This window comes from Schistocerca gregaria, chromosome 1 (assembly GCF_023897955.1).
Source record: "Schistocerca gregaria isolate iqSchGreg1 chromosome 1, iqSchGreg1.2, whole genome shotgun sequence".
Classification (NCBI taxonomy): Eukaryota; Metazoa; Arthropoda; class Insecta; order Orthoptera; family Acrididae; genus Schistocerca; species Schistocerca gregaria.
In genome coordinates this window covers 206,121,934-206,148,034 of record NC_064920.1, presented here as the reverse complement: position 1 = coordinate 206,148,034, position 26,101 = coordinate 206,121,934, and the positions used below count along the sequence as shown (strand labels likewise).

The window sequence follows — 26,101 nt, the reverse complement described above, 5'->3', positions numbered from 1 at the left end:
CGAATTGTCACACTACGTTGGGATAGGGGAAGGAAGTGTTTGCAGAATACTGAAAGTGTTGACATTATAAAAGGTTTATGCCAGGTGGGTTCCCAGGATGTTGACAGTGGATTACAAAGAAACAAGAAAAACGGTATGCAGCAAACTTTGTGGAACAGTACGAGAATGGTGGAGATGAATTTCTTGGAAGAATTGTGACAGGTGATGAAACATGGCTCCATCATTTTTCACCAGAGGTGAAGAGGCAATCAATGGAGTTGCATCATGCAAATTCACCCAAGAAATAAAAATTCAAAACCACACCTTCTGCTGTTAACTTATGGCTATGGTATTTTTCAATTCTGAAGGACTCTCACTTATGGAGATCATGATGCATATGTGACTACACTGAAGAAACTTCAAGCTCCTCTGAGTCATGTTTGACTTTATCAGCAAAAGCAGGATGTTTTGCTGTTGCACAAAAATGCATGGCCACATGTCAGTGAAAAAACCATGGAAGCGATCACAAAAATTGGATGAACAACACTGAAACACCCGCCTTACAGTCCTGACCTGGCTCCATGTGACTATCATCTCTTTGGGAAACTGAAAGACTCTCTTCATAGAACAAGATTTGAAGATGATGACTCCCTTGTGCACGCTGTCTAACAGTGGCTCCAACAGGTTGGTCCAGAATTTTACCATGCGGGTATACAGGCGCTGGTTCCAAGATGCTGTAAGGCAATTGAGAGGGATGTAAATTATGAGGAGAAATGAAAATATTGTTCCTAAAGGATGTATCTACACACTGTAAAACTTTCAAACGTATAGAATAAAAGATGGATTTAAAAAAAATAGTGTGCATTTCTTTTGGAGTGACCCTCATATGAATTGATCACATTTGTTTCTGATACCAAATGCCAGAATAACTTTTACTTGCATGGTTATTATGAATTTTACAGTTGGTTTTTGTTTTTATTTGGTGAAGGGAAAATAACAAGATTTGCTGCCAGACTGACCTGTAGTGACCTAGATTAGGTTGGACTGTGAAATTTGGTTGCAAGCTGGCAAAGCCAGTGAATGTAAATGGAATAAAACTAGACATTCTGACAGACTGACTTGTAACATAACCTGAGGGTTATGTTATGTTGGAAAGTGTGAATTAGTGCAGCTGAAGAATTTCAGCACTGTAATACCTTGTGAATTAGAGCAGCCAAAGACTCTCAGAGCTGTGATAGAATTACAATAATAGACTGATATGTAGTGTAGCTAAGGTATATGTTTGTCATGGAAGTAACCTACTTGTATGTCTAATTTCCAATTTTGCCAAAAATTGTGACAACATGATTACACTCAACCTAATAGAACAAGATACAAGCTAACTTTATTTATGATCAATAGAAAATCACTTTATTTATGAACAACAGAAAATTGTGAATGAATATTCTGATTCACTACCAACAACAGACTCATAATTAATTGCATTCAGCTCCTGTCATTAATAATATAAGTTTTTAATAACATTGGCAAGCAGTTCAATGGCTACTGACACCATAAGTGCACTTTTAGCGGCTAGGGAAAGGCCCACTCTAGAATCACATGTAAATGTTAATGGTCATACACTAACAGAAACAATGTGAGTAAATTGTGTCAAGCTGTTGCACTACAACTTAAAATGGAGTCCATATACAGGCAGTTTTTGTATGCCCATGTCATACCAGCTTGCCGCCATGCTGTTTAGAAAGTTATGAACCTCTTCCTTCACTTTCATCATTGGAGCCGAATTGCTGAGGCCACAATTAATGCTGACAGGTACTGTGAGACTCTGTAAAAACTCAGGCAATTCAGAGCCGGAGAAGAGGAATGTGGAACAAGGGCATACACATTCTCCATAACAACACTCGCCCACACATCGCTCGGCAAACTGTTGCTCTCCTGCAACAGTTTCAGTGGAACATAATCACCCGCCCACCTTATAGTTCTGACTTGGTGCCCGGTAACTATCACCTGTTTCCTAGGTTAAAAAAACATTTTGCCAGAAAGCTATTCAGCTCCGACAATGAGGTGAAAAGAAGAGGTTCATAACTTTCTGAACAGCATGGCATGGAGCTAGTATGACATGGGCATACAAAACCTGCCACAGCATCTACAAAAATGCATCAACAGAAGTGATGATTATGTCAAAAAATAGCAAAATGTTCAAGCTGTAAACTGATGTAAGCCATTGTAGAAATAAACAGGTCTATGTACTTATAAAAAAAATAGGAGAACTTACTTTTGTGATTATCCTTGTACTAGCTGAAGAAGAATAAATGGACCATTGAAGAAGGGGAAACTGATTGGCAAAGCCAAAAACTGATCACAGATTGTGTGATAAGGTGTGTGTTAGTGTTGGGTTAATGAAATGTAGCATTTCATGAAGAATTTGCCACCCAGGAGCATGTATGTTCACTTTACCTCATGAATAAATTTGTTTGCCAATCTTGTGGTTAATCACTTTTGTGATCCTGCTATGCAGTGTCACAGAACCATGTTGTTTGACTTCTTTACCTTGTTGTAATGTGTGAGTGCTGGAAGAGGGCTTTAATCTGTCCAAACTGCCAAATGACTTAAACAATTTAGTGTCAACTCTTCTGTATTTTGTGCACAATATTATTCTTGTAAGTTTCAATTACAGTAGCAGATTAACAGATCTATTTAACTTTGTAGCTCAGTGACTGATTACAACATATATATGTGGCTTGCTTTGATATCAGCTATCAAGTCCATTCTGTCAGTGAATGACATTTTTGTGCAACAAACTTTGAACTTGTTTTTAATCATTTACATTGTTGCATATGCTGCTTTGCTCCTTGGCCTCCAAGGCATTGTCAAGCCACTGAATAACAAGTGTTCTGCCACACCAGATAGAGGTATTTACGTGCTGTAGCACTCTGGAAGTGTCTGGAACTGACTTGACTTACACTTCACCTGCACTTTCATAAAACCACAGCACACACAGTGTGATGTCCCAGCCTTAACAACTTTCTAAAACCAAACTTTCATCCTGCATGAACATCTTTCATCAGGCTAAGAGGATAAAAGTATAACATCTTATCCTGTAGAACCCCATGTTACACTACAGTGCACAGCCTAGTAGTGGTGGTAGTAGTAGTAGTAGTAGTAGTAGTAGTAGTAGTAGAAGTAGTATTTATCTTTGGCTGCTTCTTTAGGCTTCAGTGTGGTGTTATGTATTCTGGTACAAAGCTTCCATCTAACATAAAGCAAGAAACTGGGAAGTCTTATCAGTTCAGTAGAAAATTGGAAACAAATCTCATTAGGCAGTACTTCTACAAATTATCTTATTATATGGCATCAGGAATTGCAAATTCCTGTCAATTACACTATTGCTAGCAGAGTTCATTTAAAGTAGTAATGTATTGTAAACAGCCCTTGACTTGTTCTATATTACAGAGCCTTAATCTGTACACTGTATTGCTGTCCAGGGTGGCCGAGCAGTTCTAGGCGCTACAGTCTGGAACTGCGCGACCGCTATTGTCACAGGTTTGAATCCTACCTTTGGCATGGGTGTGTGTGATGTTCTTAGATTAGTTAGGTTTAAGTAGTTCTGTGGTCTATGGGACTGATGACCTCAGAAGTTAAGTCCCATACTGCTCAGAGCCATTTGAACCATTTGTACACTGTATTAATATATTGACACTAACATATCACTCCTTAATGTTATTTGTCTGTGTTTGTTGTTGTTGTTATAACCTCCGATCTGAAGACTGATTCAATGAACTTCTCTGCACGAATCTATACAGTGTCACCTGATTTAACTGGCTAGACTTCATTATCATTGTTTTACTACTGTTTATGTTCATTGCATAATCCATTTTCAAGAGATTATCCATTCTGTTCAACTGATCTTTGACTGAATGACAATGTTATTGGCAAACTGTAATGTTTTAATTTCTTCTCCGTGAACTTTAATTCCTTTCTCAAAGTTCTCCTTGCTGTCTTTTACAATTTTCTCTGTGAGCAGATTGAATAACATGATGGATAAGCTAAATCCGGTCTCATTCCATTTTCATCTACTGACTGCTTTCACACTCTTCGATTCCTATAACTGCAGTCTGGTTTTTGTAAACATTGTATCTAACCTTCCACTCCTCACATCATAACCCGATACCTAGAGAATATCTAAGAGTGTAATTCAGTCAACATTGTAAAATTTTTTTTTTCTAAATTAATACATGCTATAAATTTTGCCCTCAGTTTTTCCTACATTTCTCTAGAACTCAAACTGATTTTGTCCCATGTCAAGTTCAACCAGCTGTTTCATTCTTCTGTAGATAATTTGTTAGTATTTTGCAACCGAAATGATGGTCTGGTAATATTCATACCTATCAGCAACTGCCACTTATGTCATTGGGATTGTTACATTCTTCTTGAAGGCTGAGGATATTTGGCCTGTCTCAAATATCAAACACCCAAGGAGAACAATTTTGTCATGGTTAGATCTCCCAAAGACCTTAATAATTCTATGGCAATATTATCTACTCAAAGCTCCTTGTTCGGAGCTAGTATGACATGGGCATACAAAACCTGCCACAGCATCTACAAAAATGCATCAACAGAAGTGATGATTATGTCAAAAAATAGCAAAATGTTCAAGCTGTAAACTGATGTAAGCCATTGTAGAAATAAACAGGTCTATGTACTTATAAAAAAAATAGGAGACCTTACTTTTGGGATTATCCTTGTACTAGCTGAAGAAGAATAAATGGACCATTGAAGAGGGGGAAACTGATTGGCAAAGCCAAAAACTGATCACAGATTGTGTGATAAGGTGTGTGTTAGTGTTGGGTTAATGAAATGTAGCATTTCATGAAGAATTTGCCACCCAGGAGCATGTATGTTCACTTTACCTCATGAATAAATTTGTTTGCCAATCTTGTGGTTAATCACTTTTGTGATCCTGCTATGCAGTGTCACAGAACCATGTTGTTTGACTTCTTTACCTTGCTGTAATGTGTGAGTGCTGGAAGAGGGCTTTAATCTGTCCAAACTGCCAAATGACTTAAACAATTTAGTGTCAACTCTTCTGTATTTTGTGCACAATATTATTCTTGTAAGTTTCAATTACAGTAGCAGATTAACAGATCTATTTAACTTTGTAGCTCAGTGACAGATTACAACATATATATGTGGCTTGCTTTGATATCCGCTATCAAGTCCATTCTGTCAGTGAATGACATTTTTGTGCAACAAACTTTGAACTTGTTTTTAATCATTTACATTGTTGCATGTGCTGCTTTGCTCCTTGGCCTCCAAGGCATTGTCAAGCCACTGAAGAACAAGTGTTCTGCCACACCAGATAGAGGTATTTACGTGCTGTAGCACTCTGGAAGTGTCTGGAACTGACTTGACTTACACTTCACCTGCACTTTCATAAAACCACAGCACACACAGTGTGATGTCCCAGCCTTAACAACTTTCTAAAACCAAACTTTCATCCTGCATGAACATCTTTCATCAGGCTAAGAGGATAAAAGTATAACATCTTATCCTGTAGAACCCCATGTTACACTACAGTGCACAGCCTAGTAGTGGTGGTAGTAGTAGTAGTAGTAGTAGTAGTAGTAGTAGTAGAAGTAGTATTTATCTTTGGCTGCTTCTTTAGGCTTCAGTGTGGTGTTATGTATTCTGGTACAAAGCTTCCATCTAACATAAAGCAAGAAACTGGGAAGTCTTATCAGTTCAGTAGAAAATTGGAAACAAATCTCATTAGGCAGTACTTCTACAAATTATCTTATTATATGGCATCAGGAATTGCAAATTCCTGTCAATTACACTATTGCTAGCAGAGTTCATTTAAAGTAGTAATGTATTGTAAACAGCCCTTGACTTGTTCTATATTACAGAGCCTTAATCTGTACACTGTATTGCTGTCCAGGGTGGCCGAGCAGTTCTAGGCGCTACAGTCTGGAACTGCGCGACCGCTATTGTCACAGGTTTGAATCCTACCTTTGGCATGGGTGTGTGTGATGTTCTTAGATTAGTTAGGTTTAAGTAGTTCTGTGGTCTATGGGACTGATGACCTCAGAAGTTAAGTCCCATACTGCTCAGAGCCATTTGAACCATTTGTACACTGTATTAATATATTGACACTAACATATCACTCCTTAATGTTATTTGTCTGTGTTTGTTGTTGTTGTTATAACCTCCGATCTGAAGACTGATTCAATGAACTTCTCTGCACGAATCTATACAGTGTCACCTGATTTAACTGGCTAGACTTCATTATCATTGTTTTACTACTGTTTATGTTCATTGCATAATCCATTTTCAAGAGATTATCCATTCTGTTCAACTGATCTTTGACTGAATGACAATGTTATTGGCAAACTGTAATGTTTTAATTTCTTCTCCGTGAACTTTAATTCCTTTCTCAAAGTTCTCCTTGCTGTCTTTTACAATTTTCTCTGTGAGCAGATTGAATAACATGATGGATAAGCTAAATCCGGTCTCATTCCATTTTCATCTACTGACTGCTTTCACACTCTTCGATTCCTATAACTGCAGTCTGGTTTTTGTAAACATTGTATCTAACCTTCCACTCCTCACATCATAACCCGATACCTAGAGAATATCTAAGAGTGTAATTCAGTCAACATTGTAAAATTTTTTTTTTTCTAAATTAATACATGCTATAAATTTTGCCCTCAGTTTTTCCTACATTTCTCTAGAACTCAAACTGATTTTGTCCCATGTCAAGTTCAACCAGCTGTTTCATTCTTCTGTAGATAATTTGTTAGTATTTTGCAACCGAAATGATGGTCTGGTAATATTCATACCTATCAGCAACTGCCACTTATGTCATTGGGATTGTTACATTCTTCTTGAAGGCTGAGGATATTTGGCCTGTCTCAAATATCAAACACCAAGGAGAACAATTTTGTCATGGTTAGATCTCCCAAAGATCTTAATAATTCTATGGCAATATTATCTACTCAAAGCTCCTTGTTCGGACTCAGATCTTCCAGTGTTCCATCATATTCTTCTCGCTGTACGACATCCCCCATCCCATCATCACCCACACCTCTTCCCTTTCCATAATACTGTCTTCAAGTTTATTTCATTTATAAATGGCAGGTAAGTGTAACTAAAATTTAGAATAACAGCCGTTAATTTGGAATAAGCTGCTGCTAGCTCAGTTATCATAAACTGCTGTTGTTTATCTTCTACTGGTAGCTTAATATTTACATTTCATTTTTCAGAGAACGTAGTTACATCAATAACAAGAGAATTCAGTCAACAATACACTACTACTTGTCACACAGATTTACAATGAACGTTGTTACTTACCATGTAGCTAATAAGCATTTAAACACTTGAATACAGGTACCCACATAATTGATAGAGAGAATGGCTGATATGGTATTTTTGCAATTTTATTTTTAATTGGTAAGAATTATTTGCTTCTTTTTTGTGTTAGACAGGAGCTTATTGAATATCCTTGATCATAGTGTATGTAAGTCCACTCTGAACTATAAACAAGGCGGAGAACTTTTTACCAAAATTATTTCTTTGTCTGTGACCATCCTAGTGTAGTATTTTATAGAAGCACTCCTCTGCTGCACTCCTTTGCTGCAATTAAAAATTCTTACCTTTTTTTACACAAAGAATGAAACCATATGATATGTAACTGTAAATTATGGTATAATAAAGAGTTTCTAATCTGAAACACAAAGAAAAAGTTGGATTTTTCACAATGCTAAAGAAACTTGCAGAGCTGTAATATAATTTTTGTCTGATGTGACTTTCTGCAACCTCCATTTCTTCAACATCCCACATGAAATTTGAGACTCATACTGCTATCTGTTTCAGGCTCTATTTGCACCATTCAGTATCTCATCTATTAGAGAGACAACGCTGGGTGGAAACCAGTGGCTGGAGGACAACACACGGTTGATATGGATCGACGAAGAGGGAACTGCATCAACCACTAGACAGTCCAAGGGAGACATACCTAACGTAACACTGGAGCCCATGGAAATACGCACATTTGTAATAGAAATTGATCGTCAAAAGGCATCCCATACACAGCTCTGAGGAAATTTCTCCAGAAAACCTAAAAATAAAATGTATTGTTAATTAAAGTGATCAATACTGAATATTTTTCCTCATTTATTCTGTGCTACATCAAATGTCATCTGGAAGTAGAAAAATGAACAAAATAAGAATATTATATATTGCCTGTAACAAAACTTCAAAAACATTCTATAGAGAAGGAACTGACAGGAGCCAATGGTACGAAGTTCAACTATAGCAGTTAATAACAGAAGTTTTATAAGAGATGTGTAGGTATCATTTTTAAATATATCCACTACAACATTGCAGTTGAAGATCTCTACATAGATACTGAGTACTTAGATAATTTGGATTTGACATACACCATAAAAGAAACATTTATCCACGTTTAGATTTGTTTGTTCTCATTTTAAGTGCTGTAGTTGACTGGTTATTTTAGGAAACTGAAATACATCACAGGAGTGCCGTACTCCTGACACAAATGAAAAACACAGAACTATTAATAATGTGTTTTAATTATTTATTGATAAATTAATTCACAGATGAAAACTGTTTTCCTTAAAGCTAACCCAATTATACCAAAGCCTACAAAAAAATGCTATACACTACTTGAGGCATAAAGTATTGTGTAGGATAACATGGAAATTGTACTTGTCAGATACATCTCTGATGATAATGATTTTACTCATTGTAAGGCAAACTACAAAGCATTGAAGAAAGTATGTGGACTATAGTGATAGAGGAGACTGGAAGAACTAGAGAAGAAGAGGAGCAGATAGCATTAACAGTAAATGATGCAATGGTAAAATCATACAATGGAAAATCCAGGATGGAATAATGACAATATTATGAAAAAGATAGCTGCTACTCACCATATAATGGAGATGCTGAGTAACTGTGGGGACAACAAAAAGGCTATCAAACAAAGCTTTTGGCCAAACAGGCCTTCAACACAATTAGACACATATGTACGTACACTCAAGCAAATGCAACCACACCTACATGACCTCAGTCTCTGGCTGCCAAGGCCAAACTGTGAGCAACAGTACAGGATGGGCACGAGGAGGAGGTTGGGGCAGGAAAGAGGATGGATATCAGGATAGGTGTGTTGGATGGTGAAGTGCTGGTTGTGGGAGCATACAGGGAAAGAGTAAGGCAGCTATGTGTAATCTGGAAGTTAGATGGAAGAAAGATAGGGGGAGAAGAGGACAGTAGAAAAGGAGAGAAGTAAAATGATTGTGGGTGCGTTGGTGAAACAGAGGGCTGTGTAGTGCTGGAATGGGAAATGGGAAAAGGGAAGAGGATAGGTGGATAAAGGACAATGACTTATGAAGATTGAGGACAGGAGGGTTGCAGGAACATAGGATATATTGTAGGGAGAGTTCCCACCTGATCAATTCAGAAAAGCTGGTGTTCATGGGAAGGATGCAGTTGGCACAGGCTGTGAAACAGTCACTGAAATGAAGAACATTTTACTGGGCAGCATGCTCAGCAACTGGCTGATCCAACTATTTTGTGGTCACAGTTTGTCGGCCGCCTTTCAAGTGGAAAGACAGCTTGTTGTTTGTTATGCCCACAGTGGTTACAGCTTAGCTTGTAAATCACAAGACTGGTTTCACTGGCATTTTAATGGGATAGGTGACGCTTGTGTCTGGACTGGGGTAGGTGTTGGGAGGATGTATGAGACTGATCTCGTATCTAGGCCTATTACAGCAATATTAGCCATGAGGCAAGGTGTTGGGAGCAGGGATTTTTAGGGATGGACAAGGACACTGTGTAAGTTCGGTTGGTGATGAAATACAACCGGGGGAGGAGTGGGAAGGAAACTGGGTAGGACATTCCTCATTTGAGGACACAACGAGATGTAGTCAAAGTCGAAATCGAGATGAAGAATGCAGTTCTGTTGTTCCTGTCATGAGTCACGAGGGGAATGCTCCTCTGTGGTTAGACAGTGGAACTTTACAAGGTGGTGGGTGACTGGAGAGATAAAACATAGGAGATATGTTTTTGTACAATCTGAGAGGGTAATTAAATCTGTGAAAGGCTCAGTGAGACTCTTGGTATATTTTGAGAGGGCTGCTCATCACTACAGATGCAATAGCCATGGGTAACTAAGCTGTATGAAAAGGACTTCTTGGTAGGAATTGGTGGCAGCTATTGGAGTGGAGGTGTTGCTGGTGGTTGGTGGGTTTGATGTGGATGAAAGTACTGTTGTAACCATCTTTGAGGTAGAGGTTGACATCGAGAAAGGTTGGTTGTTGGATTGAGGAGGATGACGTGAAGCAAATTGGGGAGAAGATGTTGAGGTTCTGGAGGAAAGTTGATAAGGTGCCCTCACTCTCGATCCTGATCACGAAGATTTCATCAGTGATTCTGAAGCAGGGGAGGGGTTTGGGATTCTGGATTGTTAGACAGGATTCCTCTAGTAGGCCTATGAGAAGGTTGGCATAGGATGGTGCCTTGCAGTTGCCCATAGCTGTACCCTAGATTTGTTTGCAGGTGATTCCTTCAAAGGAGAAATAATTGTAGTGTAATCTGTTGTGCAATCGGAAAGGTAGTGGTCAATAGTGGCAAGGACATGGGCATTGTGCGTGTTAGTGTAAAAGAAGGTAGCAACAATAGTGGCAATGTGGTAAAGGAACAGGAACTGTGGAGAGTCAGGGGAGAAAACGGTTGGTATATCTTATATAGGATAGGTTGCACGTGACAGGTTGAAGGTGTTGGTCTATGAGAAGAGAGATTCTCTCAGTGCAAGCACAGTCGCCAGCCACAATGGTGTGTCCTGGGTAGTTGGGTTTATGGACTTTGGGAAGCATATAGAAGGTAGGAGTGCAGGGAGTGGTATGGGTGAGGAGAGAGATAGACTCAGGGGAGAGGTTCTGGGATGGGCGTAAGGATTTGACAAGATACTGGAGATCCTGCTGGATTCCAGGAATGGAGTCACTATGGCACAGTTTGTAGGTTGATTAATCTGACAGCTGGCAGAGTCACTCTGCCAGGCAATGCTTGTGTTTCCAAAGAACAGTGGAGGAGCCTTTTTCTGCAGGTAGGATTATAAGGTCAGGTTCAGTTTGTAGATGGTGGTTTGCAGTTCCTTCTGCAGATGTAAGGTTAGCTTGCATATTGAGGAATGATTATGACGCAAGGTTCAAGGCTAAAAATCCTGGGAAGTTAACAAGGGGTCATTTGTGGGCGGAGGGGGTTGATCACAGTTGGATGTAGGAGTGAACTGAGTAAGATAGGGTCCAACATTAGTCTTAGGTCGAGTCTGATTGGCAGTACTGGTGGTGGAAAAGTGTTTCCGCTGTAGGGACCACGACAAGGAGAAAAAGGTCTTTAATAAGTTCTGAATCACTGAATTTGGGATTGGGGCAAAAGATGAGGTCTTTAGAAAGGGGGGGGGGGCATAAATCTGTTATAAACTAAGTTAGATTACAGCTTCATATTAATTTTTTCCTTTCCATTACATTGGCCTCAGGATACTTTTCGCACTTGAAAGAGTCACACATTACTCCACTCACCAGATTAGTTACAACCCCACTAAAAAGAATCAAAAGAGCTCCAAACACATAGTAAATATACTACCTGTAACATTATATCTGGCATCTGCCTTCCTCACGCTTAGATTTTATTGGTCATTACACCTTAACTCAGCTAAAACGTAAACTCACATATACATTGCTGGCAATTAAAACTGCAACGTCATTAACCCATTAAGTGGGTAGTTTGCACTTGTGCACCTCTTCCACAATGAGTAATACAAGGTGTGATCGGAAAGTTTTAAGAATGCATCCGCTACTGCTTATTGGTTTGGCGGGCTGGTACAAGGAGGCTGGGGAGTGAGTCATTGACTTGTCCTTGAACGCCCTCTGACAAGAAATTGAGCTTCCTTTATTCAGTTTGTTGTGGTAGCTGGTTGAGTGCGGGTCTGTTAGGGCTAGTTGCCGGATTCTGTCTGCATGAAATGGACGTAAAAACGGAGCAACGAGTTTGTGTGAAATTTTGTTCTGAAATCCTGAAATCAGCTTTTGAGACATACGAACTATTAAAAACAGTTTTTGGAGATAATTGTATGAGCCAGTCAAATGTTTTAGTCTGGTTCAAAATTTTTTAAAATGGCTTCGAATCATGTGAAGATGAACCACGGTTCTGTCGTCCTTCCACCCCAAAAACGAATGAAAATATTGTAAAAATTCGCGATTTAGTGCTCTCTGATCGTAGACTTACAATTAGGAAGATGGCTGATGAATTTAATGTATCCTTATATGCAGTTCAGACGATTTTAACTGAAGATCTGAACATGTGTCAAGTGTCCGCAAAGTTAATTCCAAAAGTGTTGACAAGTGACCAGAGACAATACCAACTTGAAGTGTGCCAAGAACTGATTAATCGGACTAAAAATGATCCAGATTTGTTAAATACGGTCATTACAGGTGACGAATCATGGGTATGTGGGTATGATCCTGAAACCAAAGTGCCGTCTTCACAGTGGAAGACTCCAGGTTCACCACGACCGAAAAATGCACGGCAAAGTCGATCAAAGGTGAAGACAATGATGGTGGCTCTTTTCGATTCTACCGGTATTGTGCATCATGGATTTACCCATGGAGGACAGACAATTAATCAGGAATATTAGAAAAGCGTCCTTGAGCGTTTGTGCTAAAAGGTGCAGAAGAAAAAGCCTGCATTGTGGAATGACTATGCTTCGGCTCATCATGCCTTCTTCATGGTTGAATTTTTGACCAAATTCAAAATTCCTGTGCCTCCACAACCGCCATATTCCCCTGATTTAGCCCCTGGGGACTTCTACCTGTTTCCTGATGTAAAATTTTCACTGAGTGGTAAGCGATTTGAATCGATTGACGACATTCAGGCAAATACGGAGAGAGTCCGTAACACACTTCAAGAAAAATCCGTTGGAGTCGGTGTGTTCAGTCAGAAGGGAGCTATTTTGAAGGAGATGCATCACAATAGCATGTATGTGACACTATTGCACAATTACAAGCTCATTCTTAAAACTTTCCGATCACACCTTGTATGCGCCATTGCGCCCGTGCGCAGTGGTGCGACGTACTGTTCTCACGCATAAAAGTTTTCCTTCATGTTTTTGTCGTTGAACTTAAATTGATATTGGGTGGAAATGAATAGAATATATTGCAGAAGTTAACAAAACTGTACTTTCACGTTATTATAAGTCGTTTCCAGTGTGAAACATTTTAAAACAAGGCGCTGCACACAAGGAAACTTCGCATTCTGCGCACCAGTATGAAGTCTCTTTGCGAAGGCCTTTTCTCGTGCACACCACATTCCTCTTTGTTGGTCTTTTCTTCGTTCTGGGCGGCAGAAGGTCTGGAAAATGCCTGGCTGTAAGGCATGTTGCTTTCGATGTTCGAGGTGTGCGTCCTACTGATGTCCCCTGTTGTGAAGATAAGGTCAACTGTTCGCCAAGACTAATCATGAAGCTCAGTCTACTATGTTCGCCACCATGCTACTTGTACAGAACGTATGCACTGAAGCATGCAATGTCCAACAAGGGGCGGAAATGGTGAAGCTTCTGATAATATTTTTTTCAGCCTGCTCTTGGCCGTCTTGTAGCTTTGTAACTGAGAATCGCACCTATCCACGCCCCCCATATCCTTGTCGAAGTCAACGACAACACGTAGCTTTTGAACGATTCGCTTCTTCGGATTTGCATTTAAAAATGTATCGTCATGGAAGGTGCTGAGAATAAAAACGTCTCTTTTGTCCTTCCATTTCATTACCTTCTGCTTGCCTCTATACCCTGTTATGTACTCCCCTTTCTTCAGTTTATCCTTTTTTACGAAGTCAGGGAACCTCTTCTTGCCTTGCCGCATTGTGCCGACAACGTCGGTGTTATTGCTGATTAGCTTGTCCACCAAATCTGGACTGGTGTACCAGTTGTCAAGATAAATGCAGTGGATTTTCGTAACATCAGATGCGTCCCATGGCAGCGTAATAGGTCCACTGCTTTTTATGATTTAGATAAACGATCTAGTTAATGGTATTGACAGCGGCATTAAACTGTTTGCCGATGATGCTGTATTTGACAGGAAAGTAGTATCACAGGAAAGTTGTGAACAAATCAATGAGGATTTGTAAAAAGTAAATGCATGGTATAATGACTGGCAGTTATCTCTCAATATTAGTAAGTGTAACCTACTGCGTATAACACAGCGAATATCCCCATGAATCTATGAGTACAAAATAAATGCCCAGTCTTTTGAAGCGGTAACATCCATCAAGTATCTGGGTGTGACTGTTCGAAATGATCTCAAAAGGAACGATCAGATTACACAAGTGACGGGTAAGGCGAACTCGTAGATTGCGGTTTATTGGTAGAATGCTGAAGCGATGCAGTTCTTCAACAAAGGAAATCGCTTACAATACTTTAGTTCGTCCAGCCTTAGAGTATTGTTAGTCTGTGTCAGACCCTTACCAGTTGTATCTGATTCAAGAGATTGAGAAGGTCCAAAGAAGAGAGGCAAGTGACTCGTTCATTTAGCCATCGCGAGAGCATTACAAATCTCATAGGAAGTTTGAAGTGTGACACACTTGCAGATGGGCGACGCGCTAAACGGAAGGGGCTGCTCACTAAATTACAGCATCAGATCTTAGCCGAGGATTTAGAGCATATACTATTACCACCAACTTTCAGATCGCGCAATGATCACCATTCAAAGATAAGGGAAATTAGAACTCGTACTGAGGCGTTCAGACAGCCGTTTTTCCCTCTCGCGATCCACGAGTGGAACAGAGGGGGGGAATATGACTTTGGCACGAATAGTGCCCTCCGCCACACACCGCTTGGTGGCTAGCGGAGTATATATGTAGATGTAGAGTAGATCGTGTGCAAGCTCCAGAACAATTCGAGAGCTTATTTTTTCGTCTGGATAGTGGCTACCTTAATTAGTGTCCTTTCCAGTGTAAACAATAAAGTCCTATACATACTCGGAGCTGCTTTCAAAGAGTTCGTACAATTTGACGCCTAACCTGCTACAGTTTGATGGAATATATTGCCTCCATCCAAACCGTCCTTTCCAGAGCAACAACTATTCGTCAACTGTGATGTTCCTTTCTGGCACGTATTTACGCTGCAGGTGCTCCATAATGGGGTGAATTTTGAATACTTTTCTGCTCATAGTGCCTAGTGGGTCATACGAGGTATTGTCAGAAAAGTGGAGGAATTTCAATAAAAGACGAAGCCGCTTTTCACTCATCAGTTTCCTGAAGAAAAGTGTGTCAACTGATTCCCTCTCTGAAAAGTACATCTTGTGGTCTGGTTTGTGAAGAATTCCGTGAAGTATAAGCATTCCAGGAAGTATTTTTATCTTGTCACTTGTAGTATCCTGCCAACTGTGAACCCTGGAACGTGCTGCTAAATTGGGATTAGAAGCTAGGAACTGTTCTGGATATAAATTATTAGTCTGTTCAGCTATTATTGTGCACAAAGCATCATCCACAAAACATATAAAACAACTCATCACATCATACTGTTTTAGAGGCACAACTGCACCACTACTACCACTGAACAAATATTGATTACGAACTGAACCAGCACGCACAAATGCACTAGGTACTGTCTGCTGCAGTAGTGTCTTGTCGTCAGATGTTTCTGAATCGAAGTCACTTTCACTAGCCTCAACATCCGTGTCTTGAAAATTGTCAGAACTGTCACTGAAATTTTCGTCACTTTCTAAAAGCAGCTGCTCAATCTCGGAATCTGATAAACGGCTTCTTTCCGACACTGCAAAAGATCACTCACTAACGCGGCGGTAAACACAGACGAAAAAGGCGCGCTTTTGCATTGCTTCACCGGACACATCTGTCGACGCGCTCTCAAGTAGACAATGTTATAATTAGCCTAGAACACGCTGTGTTGCTTGACGAGAGCTGCCATCTTGTGGACGAAGCTTAACTAATACCACAGTGTCAACGGCAGGCCGATAACTCGTCATTCCCGCTAGCTACTAGCCACAGAACTAGAGATGGGCAAACTGAAACACGTTAACTGTTTCGAAACAAATGAAACAGTACACTGTAATGTTCCGATACTCTGTTTCGAAACAGTGAAACAGTTTGTTTTTTGTAATCTAATAAACCTACACATTTTATCATCCTTTTTTTTCTTTATTGTGGTTTTGATCACCTTATAGAAAGGCGGGCTGTCAGCAGCATAGTACGCCGCTCTTCAGCCTTGAGTTTTACAATAAGTATTACATATAGGTGGCACAGAGAATACAATCAAAACGGCGGGTAAAAAAATGTAGACACTAACAAACAAAAAACATGGAGCCGTTCACGCTGGACGAGAAATAACACTAAGAGTAGTTGACACGGCGCACATAACATGGATGAGGGCGACGGCACACGTGAACAGTGGTGGCGTGATGGCGAAAGGACACTAAACACAATCAAAGGCACACACACAAGACAGTGATGGCGATGATCTCTGGCGCGCGAATGTTCACTGAGCATGTGCGAGTCCGGGGACCTGCCAAGAGAGGAGGAGGAGGAGGAAGGGGAGTGGGAGAGGGGATAGCAGAGATGCCATGGACAGGGGAGATAGGGGAGGGAGGAAGGAGGAGGGGAAGCCCAGGGGAAGAGGGGTGGAAGAAGGGGGATGGGGAAAAAGGAAAGAGAAGGGAAGGAGGGTGCCTAAAGGAAAGAACACAGGAAGTGGGGGGAGGATCAAAGTTGATAGGAGGGGTATATGGAGGGGAGGAGGACATCATGAGGGAGGGGGAGCTGGTGGAAGCCACCTTGGGAGAGGGTAAGGAGGGTGGAGAGATGGAGACCGGGTGGGACGTGGGAATATAGGCGCGGCAGTGGGCGAGGGTGGGAGAGGATGGGCGAGACAAGCGGGTGAGGAGGATCGAGTTTGCGGGAGGTGTACAAGATGCGTATCCTTTCAAGGAAAAGGAGGAGGTGGGGGAACGGAATGAGATTGTACAGGATCCATGTGGGGGAGGGGAGACTAATGCGATAGGTGAGGCGGAGAGCATGGCGTTCAAGGATTTGAAGGGATTTATAAAAGGTAGGGGGGGGGGGGCGGAGATCCAGGCCGGATGGGCGTAACAAAGGATAGGGCAGATGAGGGATTTATAGGCGTGGAGGATGGTGGAGGGGTCCAGACCCCACATACAGCCAGAAAGGAGCTTGAGGAGACGGAGTCAGGAGCGTGCCTTGGCTTGGATTGTCCGGAGATGGGGGGTCCAGGAGAGGTGACAGTTGAGGGTGATGCCAAGGTACTTCAGGGTGGAGGTAAGGGTGAGAGGACGGCCATTGATGGTCAGATAGAAATCAAGGAGGCAGAAGGAAGGGGTGGTTTTGCCTACAATGATCGCCTGGATTTTGGAGGGATTGACCTTGAGCAACCACTGGTTGCACCAAGAGGTGAACCGGTCAAGATGGGATTGGAGAAGGTGTTGGGAGCGCTGCAGGGTGGAGGCGAGGGCTAGGAAGGCGGTGTCATCGGCAAACTGGAGAAGGGGATGGGGGGCTGACGGCGGCGGCATGTCCGCCGTATACAAAAGGTACAGGGAGCCTTGGGGCACACCGGCGGAGGGAAAAAAGGTGTAGGAATCTGTGTTTTGGGTGGTGATGTAGGAAGGATGGTGGGAGAGAAAGGAGCCGATCAGACGGACGTAGTTAATGGAAAGGGCGAAGGTTTGGCGCTTGAAGAGGAGACCGGAATGCCATACACGGTCATAAGCTCGTTCGAGGTCCAGGGAGAGGAAGATAGCGGAGCGACAGGAATTAAGCGGTTCGGAAAGGAGATGAGTGAGGTGAAGAAGAAGGTCGTCGGAAGAGAAGGACAGCCGAAAGCCACACTGGGTAACGGGAAGGAGGCAGTGCTGGCGGAGATGCTGGTAGGTGCGTCGGGTGAGAATAGATTCCAGGACCTTGCTGAAGACCGAGGTAAGGCTGATGGGATGGTAGGAGGAGACGGCGGACGGCGCCTTTTTTTATTCAAAATGTGACTTACTTGCGTTTCTTAATACTGTACATGAAAAGAGAAGCGTATGTTATAAAAAAACGTGTGATTTAATCGAATGATTTGCATACATTTATTATTTTGAATGTGAATAGTATGTGTTGTTTTATTGTTTGGTTAGTGTTTATAAAGCAGATGTTACGCCATTTCGTAATAGGACAGTCAGCTAGAACGAAGCTTTATTTTCGGATATCTTAAGCTTCATGATATTGCTTGTCAAAAAGATTACGACACTCCTGAAAGTGTTTCATGAAGTGTTATGTTGTGTTTCATTACCGGTACCGAGCCCGATTCTCGTACGACACAGAGCGGATTGAAACATCACTGTTTCGACACAATTAGTCCGTTCCAAGCACGGCTGGACTGAAACAGCCTTATTTTGAAACAACGATACAGTTTCTGTGTCTGGCTCGAGATCGAATCTGGTGCGGTTATCCGAGACGGACGGAATGAAACGCCACTGTTTCGAAACAGCGAACCACAGCCGTTCCGAAACAGTGAAAAAGTTCCACGTATCGATACACTGTATCGAAACCTAGAAACAGTGGCCAAGTCTACACAGAACGCCGTGGGCGGATATATCCATCAAACCCACTGTGAATTAGTAGGGCTTGAACGGATATATATAAGGCGGTATGAAACAAACATTAAACTGCCACAAAATGTGCTATGCTTGGATATGCATTTGATTCGCATTTCAGCGTAACTCTTTTGTGTGTGTGTGTGTGTGTGTGTGTGTGTGTGTGTGTGTGTGTGTGTGTGTGTGCGTGCGTGCGTGTGTGTGTGTGTGTGTAAGAACAAATGCCTGCCAGTAAGTCGTGCTGAAATTGGAGAGCGCCAGAATTGTGGCCCGGCGAAACTGCTGTTTATCGTTCCGCGACATGATTGCTCGTGCTGGTCGGAATCCCACCACTCTCGTGCCAATATGGACTCGTTTCCTTCGGTAGGGAGCTTACACACTAACTGCTTCTCCACCCATTAAGAACGGCATACTTACTATTCTGGAAGCTAGAAGTCTTCAGTAAAATTGCATATCTGTTCTGATATTCCGTACGTACGTTCTTTATTTGCTATGACACATTGCGGCACCGTATCAATTGCCCCTGGAAGCCAAAAAACAATAAATCAACTTGAACATTGCCCCTGGAAGCCAAAAAACAATAAATCAACTTGAACATTGCTGTCTACAGTATAACGCTCTCCCTCCACAAACAGGAGCGGTATACCGCTGGCAATCTTAGCATCGGTATCGCCTGCAATTGGTGACTCTCTTTGACCACGACCCACACGAGCCGATTCACCAAGTAGTATCTAGAACGCCAGTATAGTTAGATTCTGTTCAGCAGGCACTTGATGCCAATGTGTCAACTAAAAGATGTAAGAAAAATAGAAATCTAGCTAACTTGTCTTGGTCGGATCGCTTTTTTTTTTGTGCAAAGGGTAGGATATGTCATGAAATAAACTGCTTTTTTCATTGATACCACAGTTTAAAAGCTGACGCCTAAGACTGTTGTCTGCATCCTTCCAGAATGTATTTCAGAAATACAAGTCGATTTCTTTCTCATTAGTTAGTTTTGTAGTTTAACTACAATACAGCTTAATTACACTATGGGTTTGCGATCTCGACGTCCTGTAAAATGCTATCAATGGCAGTGCTGATGGCTCCGACTACACTAGTAAACTGAATGAGAGAGAGAGAAAGGGAGAGATGTTATCGTACACGAAAAACTTTGGTAGAGCTCTAGAATGGATATGCCCCAAAAATATGTAAATTGAAATACGCACTTAATTTTACGTCATTATGCTTAAAACTGTAAAATTAAATAGAGCGTCAAGCTGTTTCATGAATAGGCATACCTACAAAAGCATTAGCAAGAGCCCTGCATATTGCGATTTTACTTCTGCGACGCTGGCCTCATAAGCCTGATCACTGCAAAATCTTGCCCCTGAATATGTCTATATAATTTCTATAGCGAAGTCCTTACTCCTGGTGGCCATAATCAGACGGAACAAAACTGACTACAAAACCAGGTTCAGTTGGACAAGCGGCTCACAGCCAGCAAGAGCCAGCCATATTGCCACATTCGTCTGGCGGCTTGGAAATTACTAGGGATCAGCGATCGATCGATGCGATCCACGGGCTGATCGCGCGACTTAGCGTCGGAATGCGTCGATTCGTAGCTCATAGGGGGCCTTGTAGATTCTGTTACTAACGAATGAAATAAAGTGACAGATGGTACTTCGACTGCCTTTGGCAATCACTTGTTGAAATATCTTTGGCCGAATGCAAGGATGAAATGAGTCACTTACGCGAATAGATTGTTTAATAGGTATTTTTGCTTGTGAAGGTTTAGTGATTCAGTGACATGTAAAACCAGGTTGCGTGACATGGGAAGAATCAATTTCGTCTTCATATTAATTTTGTTTGCATTGCATGATTCTGCTGCTTCCGGAAAGACAAAGAGTTGTACGTTTAAGAAGCTAAATACAACGGACGGCAATACCGAAGTTCAGGCGGTGTTGCTACCGTGCACGGAAGAGCAGCAGACTGGAAAATGTAAAAATGACACCGCAAATGTAACAGATAATAGACTTCCAGAAATGTTTCAGCTCACGGGTTTCAACAAGAGTGACCCTATCTTCCAGTCGGATCTTGTCAAGTGTATCAACAAATTAGAAGCACTGATTAAAATAAACAACATCGGAAAAGTGAGTGTGTAACATCTTCATATTTCCTTTTAGTATTAAGCCGGAAAAGAGAATATATTTAGTGGCTCTTTTTGTAGCATGTCAGAACTTCACATTAGGCCTATACTGAATTATCAGAATTAGAGATCATGAACTATTATGTAAACTCGAGTCACGTCTGTTTTGCGGTATTCTCGCTAAATACATAACTTGCCATCTGGCAAGTGATGAGAGCGGGGTTTGGTGCTGGGTGAACAAGTTCCGCCTCCGTGCACTAAAGGTTGGCAGTGAACTCAACACAAGCCTGTGTTTTGCGCTTCCGCGAGTTCCTAATAACCAGCTCTTTTTTCCAGATCGGAGCAGAAAGTGGCCCCCACAACGGCAATTTAGATGACTGAGCAGTTGACACAGGGTAATAGTATTTATTTACCATCGCAAATTTAAAGGCCTCTTACCTGATATTTTAAAACAGATCATACATATTACAGTTTTCGTTTGCCATCTTTTTTTTAAGTTTTGGTTTTCTTTTTATCTGCAGAATCTGCCGCGGAATAAATTCTTTTTAATATAACAAATGTTGTCGTTTTAAAGAGAATGTAAGAAGACAATATGATACAGGAGAGATTTGTTAGTGCCATTACCGATTATGACTGGCGGTGAATACCTCGGAATCGTTTCTTCGAGCTGCAGACCGCCAGTTCATAGATAGCTGTAGAGAAAAGATATTGCCAATCTTAAGCATTGATCCTTAGGTTCACTGGTCTTCTTTTGTTAATAATGTCGCAGGTGCGGTCTGGGTGACCGCTATATTTAAATCGCCATAAAAATTGCATTCAGCAGTTTCAGTGAAACAGTTCAGATTCCATATAAAAACTTGCATTAATACATAAAAAAATTTGCTCCAATAAATTTTAAAGTTAATTTTTACGAAAAAAAACGCATTTAAACAGAAAACTGTACAAAATGAACATAATATTACATGATAATGTTAACCTATGAATACTCAAATACCTTGCATTCCAAACTTTAGTTTTTGCTATATGTTTGTTGTTTATTATTCTTGTAATAATAAAAACATAAGAAGCGCAAACAAAACATTGAAAAACGATAATTATACTAGTACTTTTCTGTTATTTAAGTTCCTTCTGAGGGGTTTTCTTTGCAGTCGCTGGAAATTGTATAAATTTCAAGGCAGATTGTCTTCTTGCAACTATGACAAATAAAAGATATCTTTCTCTTCTTTTTGGGTCACAAACCGAACATGTACTCTTGGTTCTGCAACACTCAAAACACGGTACAGGATGCTCGAAATTTGCGGGGTATGTGAGACTTGTTGTCTCGCTTTTTATCTGTGGTGTCACCAACGAGGTTACAAGTTTCTTCAACAATTGAAGCGGTTCACATGAGTATTGTCTATGTAGGAATTGTTAAGGACAAAATGCATTCACCACAGTTACGTCCAACACGCGGAAAAACAATGCCATTGGCCATCGTTGGAAGAGGCTTCGACGACCAACGATTTTTCTTCTGTCTTCATCACCTGTTTCATTCAAAGAATTCGCAGGTGACAAAATAAATTCGTCCTCATTTCGCACTGTTCCTTGGCGGTATTATATTCACGTTCAGTTTCGTTATCACTATGTGATCCAACATCGCTTCCTAAACTGTCTCAAACCATTTTAAAACAGTTTCCTCAAAGTCAGGGCCCGTAATACGAAAAGTAGTCTCAGACGTGGTCACTGAATCCATAACGCAAAGTCCCAGTTGCGGTATCAGAGACGGCTAACACGAAAGAAGCCAGTAATTGTGTACGTCCACAACATATTCAAGCGGCTAATGGCAAAGGAAATTACGGCATCGTCGAGAAAGAATAATTAGACTGCGCTGTAATCTCCTACCCCACCACTATGCATTAGTGAAAGAGTAACAATAAACGCTTGCGGTCTGTGGTACTGCACTACATTAGGTACACGCTACATCATTGTACAAGACTCGTTGCTTTCTTAGCTAGATTGCCAGCACCTAATACTACATTCTACGTCTACGTGATTACTCTGATATTCACAATAAAGTGCCTGGCAGGTAGTTCAATGAACCACCTTCAAGCTGTCTCTCTACCGTTCCACTCTCGAACGGCACGCGGGAAAAACGAGCTCTCAATTTTTTTCTGTGAGAGCCCTGATTTCTCTTATTTTATCGTGATGTTCATTTCTCCCTATGTAGGTGGGTGACAACAGAATGTTTTCGCAATCGGAGGAGAAAACTGGTGATTGAAATTTCACGAGAAGAACCCCTCGCGGCGAAAAACGCCTTTGTTTTAATGATTGCCACTCCAATTCACGTATCATGCCTGTGACACTATATCCCTACTTCGCGATAATACAAAACGAGCTGCCCTTCTTTGTACTTTTTCGATGTCATCGGTCAGTCCAACCTGATGCGGATCCCACTGGCCGGCTGGTGTGGCCGAGCGGTTCTAGGCGCTTCAGTCCGGAACCGCCCGCGACTGCTACGATCGCAAGTTCGAATCCTGCCTTGGGCATAGATGTGTGTGATGTCCTTAGGTTCGTTAGGTTTAAGTAGTTCTAAGTTTTAGGGGACTGATGACCTCAGATGTTAAGTCCCATAGTGCTCAGAGACATTCGAACCATTTGGACCCCACACCGCAGAGCAATACCCCAGAGTAGGGGGCACAAGCGTGGTGTAAGCAGTCTCTTTAGTAGATCTGTTGCACCTTTTAAGTGTTCTGCCAATGAATCGCAGTCTTTAGTTTGCTCTACCCACAATATTATCTTTGTGATAGTTCCAATTTAGGTTATTTGTAATTTTAATCCCTAAGTATTTAGTTGAATTTACAGCCTTCAGATATGTGTGACTTATCGCGTAGACCTAATCGAAATATAGCTGATTTCTTTTAGTACTCATGTGAATAACTTCACACTTTTTCTTATTCAGGGTCAATTGACATTTTTCGCACCATACAGATATTTTATCTAAATAATTTTGCAAGTCGTTTTGATCATCAGGTGACTTTACAAGACGGTAAATGACAGCATCATCTGCAAACAATCTAAGACGGCCACTCAGATTGCCTTCCTATGTCGTTAATATAGATCAGGAACATTAGAGGGCATATAACACTTCCTTGGGGAACGCCGGATATTACTTCTGTTTTACTCGAAGACTTTCCGTCGATTACTACGAACTGTGATCTTTCTGACGGGAAATCACGAATCCAGTCACATTTACTCTGGTATTCGCTATCCTTAACTATTATTTAGCTGATATATACAATTTGTCAGTGGATTTTGAAATTTATGTCTGATTCATAATTCTAGATGTCTTATTTACTGTTACATCTCGTCTTCCTCCTCCTCCTCCTGTTCCTTTTCAGTGTCACTGTTGTCGCTGTCAGTGGTGTGGGTGCTCCGGAGATTGTTCTTACGCTGCATGTACGCAAGTTTGTTATGTCGTGTCCTCAGGTGCTCTTCATGTTTTGTTTTTGAAATGCTGTTAACACATTTAAGCGTGCCTGTTGTTCTCGGTCTTTTATTTCTGTGTATCGGTACACCAGTTATTGTGTGTTGGCAACGAACATAAACCACTACGCCACGATGTCTCCTGACTGCTACCGATCAAACCAAGGGATTCAAATGGCTCTGAGCACTATGGGACTTAACATCTGAGGTCATCAGTCACATAGACTTGGAACTACGTAAACCTAACTAACCTAAGGACCTCACACACATCCATGCCCGAGGCAAGATTCGAACCTGCGACCGCAGCGTCAGCGTGGTTCCGGACTGACGCGCCAAGAACCGCTCGGCCACAACGGCCGGGCAAACCTAGGGAGTCTGCGTGCCAAGTTATAGTTTTCACCAAATCTGTGGCACGAAGTTAAAAATGTCTGCGGTAACAGTCCGTACCCGTCGGAAGAAATCCAACTGCCACCAATTACTCGGGTCACAGAAAAGTGCCAGGTTATATTGTGCGTACCGTATAGTCAGAGGCATCACTACAGGTGGTGCAATTTCCTCAACTGTTAGCGTATTGTTGCATCGTAAAGTAGATTTTTGGAAGTGTCAACAGTGGTCACAACGAGACAGCTTCGCTACTGGTTTTGCGGATGTGTTCTGCGCGCTTTCTCTTAAGCCCCTATACCTATTAAGCGAACGTGCAACAGCGAAAGAAAATTCTCTCTGGTGTAAAGTTAGGCACACGTAACCAAACGGCATTCGGTCGTTTTCGTTCGTATTTGCGTGTGTTCGCCCGTGTTCTGCTAGCTGTTAGTCCTTGGCAAAAAAATCAGAGGAAGTTCGCGTAATCGCCGCTTCAGCGGCAGGTTTTCATCTGATTTCGTGTCCATTTTTGCTGTTGTTACCAAGAATTGCATGAGCAATGGAGTGGTCAGAGGAGAATGTGGTGTTGTTGATAAAGGAATATAGATATCATACGCGGTTCTGGACTGGAAGAGATCCACAGCACAAATGCTGAAGAAAGAAAATATTACGTTTGGTAGAAAGCTGCCGAAGGACACAAAAGTCCTATTGGGAACATGAGAAAGATGATTAATTTATTAGATGCTTTCATCAAATGGGAACTGAGAGAATAAGCCAAAGCTTCGTAATTCCTTATGTAAAAAGTAGAAGCACGACAAATTTGCATGAAAATAAACAAGTGCAAATATGTTTATGTTATGTTGAAAAACGTTAGAAATATACGAAAGACTCGATTATTTCGTTGCTTACGTTCATGGTATCAGTAATTACACGGCTGATGTAATAGTGTTATGTTAGAGATTTCTGATGATAAATAAAAACGCTTTACCCACGGTATGTGCCCTCTAACAAACGATATAACAGATTTTATGAAGTATTCTATATGAAGGCTGTACGTATATATCGAATTTCATTTATCATATATTATTGGCATTCTCTTCCTTATAGGTTCATCAATAAAATCCATGACTTGCTTCGCATATCTCACTGCAAACTTCAGAAACTGTCAGATATATAGTAGCTATTGAAACACGAAACGCTCAATTATGTAAATGTCTCCGGTTGCTAATAACCGGAGTGTAAATGCTAAGCTTCCTTCAGGTTAGGCTGGTCGTCGGTAATCAGTTTTCTGTTTTAAATTTCCTCCTTAGTTGAAACGAGAAGCCAGGAAAAGCGCCAGCCAACATTCGTGCAAAGTTTTTGATTAATGCTCAGCAAAGCTGGAGCTGCAGTTCAGTGCTGACTGCACTACCTCCACGCATTTCACATTTATGGACAAACTGAGACACTTGATTATTTTCTGTCCTACACCATTTCAACATCGAAAAACAGCGCACTCGCCTTG

The 26,101-nt window shown here is 41.2% G+C and overlaps 1 protein-coding gene across 1 annotated transcript in view; it reads left to right on the top strand.

Moving 5' to 3' along the window:
* The window catches only part of LOC126336947 (lysosomal alpha-mannosidase-like), a 118,430-nt gene extending 109,981 nt beyond the window's left edge, over window positions 1-8,449 (top strand). Inside the window, exon 17 of the mRNA XM_050001136.1 lies at window positions 7,852-8,449. Within this exon, the coding sequence (XP_049857093.1) occupies window positions 7,852-8,076 (225 nt within the window). The 3' untranslated portion in view covers window positions 8,077-8,449. The remainder of the gene's footprint in view (window positions 1-7,851) is intronic.
* The last annotated feature ends 17,652 nt before the right edge of the window (window positions 8,450-26,101 follow it).